General features: G+C 54.1%; 1 protein-coding gene across 3 annotated transcripts in view; it reads right to left on the bottom strand.

The window, feature by feature from the left end:
• Window positions 1–8,817, bottom strand: part of EPN1 (epsin 1) — a 22,055-nt gene extending 13,238 nt beyond the window's left edge. Inside the window, exons 1-2 of one of the 3 annotated variants that reach the window (XM_023184248.2) lie at window positions 8,524–8,817; window positions 5,082–5,455 (exon numbers count right to left, since the gene is read on the bottom strand). In XM_023184248.2, the coding sequence (XP_023040016.1) occupies window positions 5,082–5,309 (228 nt within the window). In that variant the 5' untranslated portion in view covers window positions 5,310–5,455; window positions 8,524–8,817. The remainder of the gene's footprint in view (window positions 1–5,081; window positions 5,456–8,523) is intronic. The other 2 variants (XM_023184250.2, XM_023184249.2) reach the window with 2 other exon arrangements.
• Between the last annotated feature and the right edge of the window lie 121 nt (window positions 8,818–8,938).

Here is an 8,938-nt window from a genome sequence, read left to right as displayed (position 1 = left end):
AGTGAGCTGAGATCCGGCCACTGCACTCCAGGCTGGGTGACAGAGTGAGACTCTGTCTCAAAAAAAAAAAAAATAATAATAATAATAATTAAATAGCCATTATTTAATAAGATTACTTATTTAATAATAAGGTTATTACTTAATCTTATTAGATTGGGTGCAGTGGCTCAATCCTGTAATCCCAGTGCTTTGGGAGGCTGAAGTGGGTGGATCACTTGAGTCCAGAAGTTCAAGACCATCCTGGGCGACATGGCGAAACCCCATCTCTAAGTAAATAAATAAATAAATAAAACAAAAAATTAGCCAGGTGTGGCGGCACGTGCCTGTCATCCCTGCTACTTGGGAGGCTGTGGCTGGAGGATTGCTTACGCCCAGGAGGCGGAGGCTGCAGTGAGCCGAGACCATGCCACTGTACTCTAGCCTGGGCAACAGTGAGACTCTTTCTCAAATAAACGAACAACTGCTTTATGTAACAGCACAGTCAACCTTGCTGACCTGATGGTGATGGTGAGCAAAAGAAGCCAGACACAAAAGACCACACATGTGACTCCCCGTATATAAAGTTCAAGAACAGTCTTGGCAGACAGAAGTCAGACACGGTGCCCGCGAGAGACGGGTTTCCTGAGGGAACCTGGAAGGCTGGATGCATCCTCTATCTCCCTCTAGGTGAAGGCTACACAGGTGTCCAATGTGTTATACATTCATGATGAGCTTAGTATGCAATTCCTTAATGAAAAATTTAAAACCTTATTTTAGAAGTGAGCAAGGGGACCAGATGTAGTGGCTCATGTCTATAATCCCAGCCCTTTGGGATGCCAAGACAAGAGGATCACTCGAGCCCAGGAATTCAAGACCAGCCTGGGCAACACAGTGAGACCCCTCATCTCTACAAAAAAGTTTAAAATATTTTAAAATTAGCCGGGTGATATGTGCCTGTGGTCCCAGCTATTCCTCAACCATGCCTGGAGCCCACGAGGTCAAGGCTCGGTGAGCTATGATTGTACTGCTGGATTCCAGCCTGGGCTACAGAGCAAGACCCTGTCTCTAAAAAAGTAAAAAAAAAAAAAAAAAAAGTTTACAGAATAAGTTGTTTCTCCTTTGCTTTTCTAAAAACAAACAAAAAGCAGTGGCCAACTGCATAAAGTAATAGTCCTTTTTAATGCTAAAGGCAGCTTTATCAAGGACATGCTGCAATGCAGAAATAAAGTTTAAAACAGGAATCAGCAAACATTCTGTCAGGAGCCAGATGAAAAAATTTGTTTTTCAGGCCATATACTCTCTGTCTCAACTACTCCACAGCCATAGATGAACGGGCCTGGCTGTGTTCCTTTACTTTTTTACAAAAACGGCTGTGGGTGGGATTTCACCAGTGGGCTGTACTTTGCTGACCCCTGGTTTAAAGTCAAGACTGAGAGACCCTGCATTCCTCAGAAGTGAGGTGACAGCGCAGGGCCCAGAGGGTGGGCTCGGGGCAGGACCCAGAGCGGGTGTTCGGGGCTCCACGCAGGGCCCAGAGGGTGGGCTCAGGGCCCCTCTTGGCTCTGCCACATCCTGCGTGGTAGAGCTGAGCTCCTTTATGCCTCAGTTTCCTCATCTGGAAAACAGAGAAAACGGAAGAAAAGAACTTCCTTCACCAGGTAACTGTGGATTTGATGAGAACCTACGTGTGCTACACATACAAGGTACCAAATAAACGCCAGCCCTTACTCACCAAGACTCACCCCCAAGGCCACGCAGGGAGGCCGTGCAGAGCCAGGCCCGCGAGGCCCCCCACAGACCACCCTCCTTCTCCACGGGGACAATAAGATCCACAAAGTACCAGCCAGCAGGGCCACAGGGTGGGACAGCCTGGGCTCTGAACAGACGGGCCCAAGCCCCAGCTCCCCCACAAGCCTGAGCAGGCCACCTCCCCCATCTCTGGGCCTCAGTTTCCCCATCGATCAAAGCGGAAAGACTGCTCCCACACAACCCACCACCTGGGGTGAAGTGACAAGATGAGACCAGGTGGCAAAGGGACGGTGGGAAGCAAGAGGACCCGCCCTCATGCCGGAACAGGTCAGCACAGGGGGCTCCGGAGAGGGTCAGAGGGCGTGCAGCAGCTTCCCAGTGGCTCAGGGCCTCTGGGCCCGTGGCGTCGTCCTCATCACCCGTACTTCCAGAAGGGGACTGCGGGATAGAAGTGGTCATCCAAGAGGGGAGGCGCTGGCTAGACGTGGACGCAGGGAGCCCCTCCTGGACCCCTGCCCTGTGCCTATGCTTAGCTATCAGCACATGCCACAGCAGGGACAACACTGACACGTGCTGACCTCACAAAGCTGCCCTCAGGACAGCTCCAGCAGGCAGCACAAGCGGCAACCAAAGCAGGTTTCCACAGACACCATCAACCCTCCCCGGGGCTGCTGAGGTGAACCCCACCGCCAGTGTGAGGAAGCAGCAGCTCAGGGTGGAGCAGGAACCCCATGGGCTGGGGCTCCCCAAGCTCAAAGAAAAAGGCCGGCACCCAGACTCTGCCGTGGGGAGCATAGAAGGGAGAGTCCCAAGAATCAAGAGATGCTGTGAGGACGGTGAACACAGCAAGAACAGCCAGGCCTGGGGAGGGTCCCAGAGGGGCCGCAAAAACCACAGGGGAGGTCTTGAGGGTGACAAAAACCTTCTATGCCTTGGCTGTGATGACAATTATGAAATACGTGCATCTGTCAGAACCCAGAAAACTCCATCTTGAAAGGCTGGGTTTTACTGTGTGCAAATCATACCTCAGTAAATCTACCTTTACAAAGTTATTAGAAAGAACCAGGCTAGAAAGGCTGGCTAAGACCTGTGACTGGCTGGCTGCTTCCTCCAGGAAGTCTGCCCTGACTGCCTGAGGCCTGCAGAGCCCTGTGCTGCGTTCCCTCCTTCACGGCACCCGCCAGCCTATCGGCTCAACTCCCACCTACCTGGGAGCTGCCTGAGGGTCGGGGTCAGGTTTGATCAGGGCTGGGTCCCCAGCACTGTCCAGCAAGAGGCTGCTCACAGGTAACCAACCTCAGGACAAAAGTGCGGCATGAACACAAACAATCAAGTTGCTTCCCCATGGAGGCTCGCCCACCTCCCTCAGGAAGCAGCCCAAGCCCCGCCTGGCACTGAAGGCCACATCCCTCTCCTGCCCTGCCCTGCCGTCCGCCGCGGCCACAGCACCACATGCTCCCCAGCAGACTCTCAGGCCTTGGCACCTGCCAGCCCTGCCCACAGGCCACGCTGTCTCTGCCCCCAGCAGCATCACTCTGGCCACTAGCCAGGAAGGATCTGCGTCTAGGGCCCCTCTGGATTCATCACCTCTGCACACCCACCCCTCCAGCCCCACCTGCCCCTCTAGCCCTGCCCCTCCTCCTTGCCTCCACAGAGGCTCCCCTGCACCCCCAGGCTTTTCCAAGATCCTCAACTAAACAAACGCCACCCAGCCCTTCACAATAAATGACCAATAACTGATTCAACCTATGACTCAACCCAATCTTGGTGTGTCGGGCTGGGCATGAAAACGAGTCACAGGAAACGAGCCTCAACGCTGCTTCCATGTGGAAGTAGTGCAGCGCTCCGGGCCTCAGCCTCCTCACCTGTGAGGGGAGGGAACTGCCCTCACCTGGGCAGAAGTCTCAAAAATCAGCAAGGACGGGGACCTCGCCCAGAAAAGGCCCAGGTCTAACTGCATGAGGGTGCAGCCTTGCAGGTCTGGTGCACCAAGACACCCCGAGCGGGCCCTCTGCAGATACTTGCCAATGGACCGCAACAGCAGCTGTCTAACACTCACCAGCCCCTAACCCGAGTCGGACGTGAATCAACTCCACGGGCCCTCACAGAGGGAGATTCAGGGATGAGCCCGAGATCCCACCACTGGGAGAGTAACCTGGGCCCAGCCCACGTCCTTGGCCACTTTGCCGTAACCCGAGGAACACAGTAACCAAAGACCAAAGGTGGGGATGCTCAGGCCCCTGGACCCCAAGAGCAGCAAACTGAAAACCCACTCGCTGAGTCCTGCTCACAGGCCGAGCCCTTTGGCCCAAAACCTGCGATCTGCGTGTGTGGTCAGTGGATCAAGGCCAGCAACTAGGCCACATCCATGGAGGGCACTTTGGCCACATTTGCCGAAATTACACATGCACGAGCCTCTTGACTCGGCAACTCCAGTTCTAGAAAACAGCAAAGGTACAAGGATATTCACGGCAATCTCATTCTTAAAACACTGCAAAACCCTTTTCAAAACAATCCATCAACAAGTCACTGGTTAAATAAATTATGACCAATCCATAGAGTTGAAAGTTCTGCAGTTGTAAAAAAAAAAAAAAAAAGCGGCAAATCTTTTACATCCTGATAGGGAATGTTTAAGATAAAGCCTCATTTTCCTTTTTTAAATTAGGGTCTCGTTTACTTATGGTAAGACTCGCTCATTTTAACATCAGTCTAAGTTCTGACACACGCACAGGACACGAAGCCACCACGGCACTCAAGGCGCAGAACAGTCCCGCTGCCCCAAAACGTCCTTGTGCCGCCCTTTGCAGGCGACCCCTCCCGTCCAACTCCCGGCGAGCACCAACCTGCTATCTGCATTCCATCCCTACGGTCCTGTCTCTCCCAGTCGGATCGATGCCAGCAAACAGTATGCAGGCTTCTGAGTCTGACAAGGAGTGTGAGAACACGACACTGTTCCAGCGTTCATCCCCAGCGTGGCATCGCCTGTGCCACGGGGAGACACACCTGCCTGAGGGGCATTCACAGACGGGGCCCAGAGCGGAAACTTGGCTGCTGTGAGGAAAGGAACTGGGTATCTGGGCACACAGAAGAGATGGGCACCGTGGGCCCTTTCAGGCCTCCTGAGCACATGAATCTTACGAATGCACCACTCACTCAAAAACTGATTTTAACCACAAGGCTCCAAACTTCTTAGCCTTACATTCGTTGCCTTCATTAAACAAAAAGAGAGATTTTGCTCTTCTACAGCTCCTCTTGAGAACCGGGACGCCATCCCAGGCAGGGTGCACAACATGGGCTCCTGCCCTCCCGCCTGAGCCCTTGCACCTGCCTGGGGAGGAGAGCGGGACGCTGACCTTGTAGACGTGCCGCCAGTTCTTGCCATGGTCGTTGAGCCGCTTCCAGATCATGCTCATGATCTCCGAGAAGGCGACGACGTTGTAGGTGAGGTCGGCAATCTCTGACATGAGGGAGCTGGACGGACCCCAGGGGTCATTGCTCGTGGCCTCTCGAACCTTGATCTCCGCCTCTGAGTAGTTGTGGACAATGTTCTTCATCTGGCGCCTCAAGGACGAGGTCGACATGGTGCCCGGCTGCAGCAGCAAGGGGCACAGGGCCCCTGATGCGTGGAGAGACGCGGCGACTCCCGGACGAAGGCTGCGGCAGGCGCTGGCAGGTCACCGCATCTGAGAGGGGAACAGGACCTCTGGAAACACAAGTGGGACATGGGCTGCCCAGAGCCCTCAGGGTCAAAGACGAGTTCCTAACTGTGGCCCAGAAAGATGAGTTCCTAACTGTGGCCCAGAAGGCTCTGTCCCTTGTTAACCTCTAGGTCTCAAAGTAACCCCATGTTTCAGTTCCTCAAACAGGCTGCCTCCTTCCTGCTGGGGCCCCTGCTCAGTGAGGCAGAGTATATGCAGTGGCACATTGCAGCCCCACGCCCTGGCTCAGCCAGTTCCTGGCCAGGCCACCCTGGGTGGGCTGCCTTCTCCTGCACCTCAGCTTTCTCTTCCGTCAAATGGGGCTCCATGCGGTCATCTAGGGAACTGACGCCCTGTAAACACTGGCGGCACATCGGGAGGCGCTCCGTCCTGCCCATGCGCCCTTCCTTCTTCCTCACCCAGGGATGTCCACTCACCCCAAGTGCTCTGCTTACACTTCCCAGGTCCACGCCCAAACATCACGGTCACCATTCCCTGGAGCCTCATCAGTAAACCCAGCCTCCCTCCTGATTTTATATTCTTTTGTCTGATTCTGTAGCTCAGGTCAACCCACAGGCCCCATGGGGGCAGAGAACATGTTTGTCTGGACGTGGCTTTTCCTAGCAAAGAAGCTGGCCCAGAAAAACCATTCAGTAAACCATGCAAGGACGAAGTGGAGAGGGAGGGCAGGACAGACCTCTGGAACAAGGATGGAGCGGGCAGGAATCCACAGCAAAACAAGGACACATGAGAAAGAAGGCTGATGAAGGATGAAGGGATTAAAGACAGGGGCAGGAGCAGGGAGCCAACGCAGAGCGGCAGGAAGAACCAGGGAAGCCAGAAGACCAGACGTCCCAAGGATAGGGGAAGCCCAGGGCTCAGGAGAGATAAGGAACCTAACAGCCCCACTGCCTGGGTCCCAGCTGTGTGCCAGGTGTTCACTCAGCACAAGAGGGACATTACATTTTTCAATACTGCATGCAGAGACTGGGCTCCTGGAGGTTAACTAACTCAACCAAGGTCACACACCAGGAACGGCAGGGCAGACTCAAACCAAGGCCCACCTGAACTCCAAAACTCACACTTTTAAATTAACCTCAATTAAATTAACCCATCCCAAGACTGGTGATGAGAAACAGAAGGAGAGTCAAGCAAATGATGATGACACCAGCAGACACTCGCACTGCTCGTATCCCATGCCAGGCACTGTTTTAAGCGCTTTACATGTATTAACTCAGTTAATCTTTGGAACAACCCCATGATTCACAGTCACCTCACAGGGTGGAAACTGAAAAACGGAGGTCCAGCCCCTTGCCCAGGGACACACACCGTACTCCTGGAGCAGCCTGGTTCCAGAGCCAGCTCTGATCACCGGTCTATGCGGCTCCAACAAGCCACAGAGGGAGATTTTCAAAGCCCTACCATGATGTAAGCCCAGGGGAGATAGGGATGACTGACAGAGGCCGGCCTCTGCTTCAGACTCAGCCCAGAGAGCCAGGCACCTGAAGACAGATGTAGCTAGTTAAAAAGAAACTCTCCGGAGTCCCAAAACAGCCCCAGCCTGACACATTAAGAGGATGAGATGATGTAATACAGAGAAGGGGACTGACAAGAAATAGAGACAGACCCAGACAGAGACACACAGAAACCCAAACCCGGGCAGAAGGAGCTAGGCAGAGACACCATGAGAAAGATACAAGCAACCGCAGATACAAGAACATGGGAAGACAGGGAGGCAGGAGGCCAAGGAGGAAAGACAGAGGCCCAGAAACAAAAAGAGACCTGGCGAGAAGAGACAAGAAAAACAGAATCTAATGGCAAAGAATATAAAATGTGGTTCAAATCCTGGCCACATCCGCTACCTGCAGCGCCAACCTCCTTGAGACGCAGTTTGCTCAACTCTGAAATGAAAGAATTTCTACCTGGTAGGCCTGTTGATTAAATAAGATGGGTACATACAGTGCTTGGCTCTGTGCCCCACAGATAGTGGGCGCTCAATAACACTGGCTGCTGCTATTATCAGAAAAAAACAGAGAACAGCTCCAAAAGGGTGGCAGCAGAAAATGCACTATCTTAATACTGTGTACCTATTTGGCGCGCATTAGAAAAAAATACCCAACTAGCACATCAAAGCTAAGATTTCTCAGACACTGCTTAGAATGAGACCGTATTTCAAATTAAATTGATTCCAAGAGAATTATTAGATTAAAAAGAATACAAAGGATATGACAAAGTTCTCCAACGAGTACTCCCAAATAACCGACCGATATCTTCACACTGACTGTGTAAAAATCTCTAAGCACTGTAATAACAAAAACCAGAGCTCCCAGTAATTACACACTTGCTATGCGTCAGATACCGTCTGGTACTTTACAAACATCACCTCAACTTACGTGCACAAGGACCCTATGATGTAGAAACTATGAACGCCTACGAACTATGAATTTCCTACGACTAGGACACTGAGGTTTGGAGCTAGAGAATATCACCTGGCAAATATCACACAGCTTAGCAGGCAGCCGGGCCTCTGAATCCAAGGCTGGGGCTCTTCACCACACCAGAGACTCAGAAAACAGGGGAAAAGCGGCAGATTCTAGACCAGGGAACAGACTCCTGGAAAGAAACTTCAGGATTGGAGGTGATAGGTATGGGGGCAAAACTCAGATGTTAAGACGGGGCGGGGGTAAGATTTGCACCATAGGCAGAAAAGCCCGCAGGGAAGGGCTAGAGACACCTAGGGAAATGAAGACTCGGAAACTCGAAAGACACAAACAAAATCCTGACAGACACAGGCATGACAGGCAGAGGAAAAAGAGACCCGGGACAGACACACAGACACACTCCTATCTCCAAACCCTTTTCTAAGTCCACTGAAACAAGCACAGGCAGAGGCCTACGGGAAACAGACGCGGACACAGACACGAGACAGAGACAGACAACCGACACGGGGGCAGTCAAGGCCCACACAGGAGCAGAGACACAAAGGCCGCCAGAGACACCCAGAACTGGCCAGGCGCGAGCCCGCGCACGCCGCGGCCCAGGCCCGAACACCCAGAGCAGGCGGGCCGGCGTCCCCCGCGCTCCGTCCCGCGCTCACCTCGGCACCCTCACGCCGGGCTCTGGGGGGTCATGGCGGTCAGCCCCCTGCCCCACTCGGCCTCGGTGTCGCGGGGCGTGCGCCGGGCCCCGGGCGGCGGACCAGGAGGCGCCACGGGCGCACGCACGAACGCAAGGGGGGGCCGCACGCCGACGGCTCCGCCGCCCCGCCGCCCAAAAGGGGCGCGGAGAGCCGGGCGGGGGAGGGGAGCCGCCGAGGAGACGGGAAGCAACCGAAGGCGGCGACGGACCGGAAGCGGAAATTGCTGCGTTCCCCGCCCTCCCGTGCCGCGCCCCGCCCTGGCAGGAGTCGCTTCCGCAGCCAAGCCAACCTGGAAGGCATCACTTCCGGCGCGCTGGTCCCCGTTGCTAGGCGCCTTACGTCATTTCCACCCGCTGCCGTGGGGGTTCCGCGG

Source organism: Piliocolobus tephrosceles, chromosome 21 (genome assembly GCF_002776525.5).
Source record: "Piliocolobus tephrosceles isolate RC106 chromosome 21, ASM277652v3, whole genome shotgun sequence".
Classification (NCBI taxonomy): Eukaryota; Metazoa; Chordata; class Mammalia; order Primates; family Cercopithecidae; genus Piliocolobus; species Piliocolobus tephrosceles.
Note: the sequence above shows the minus strand (reverse complement) of the source record. Positions and strands in the feature narration are given on the sequence as shown.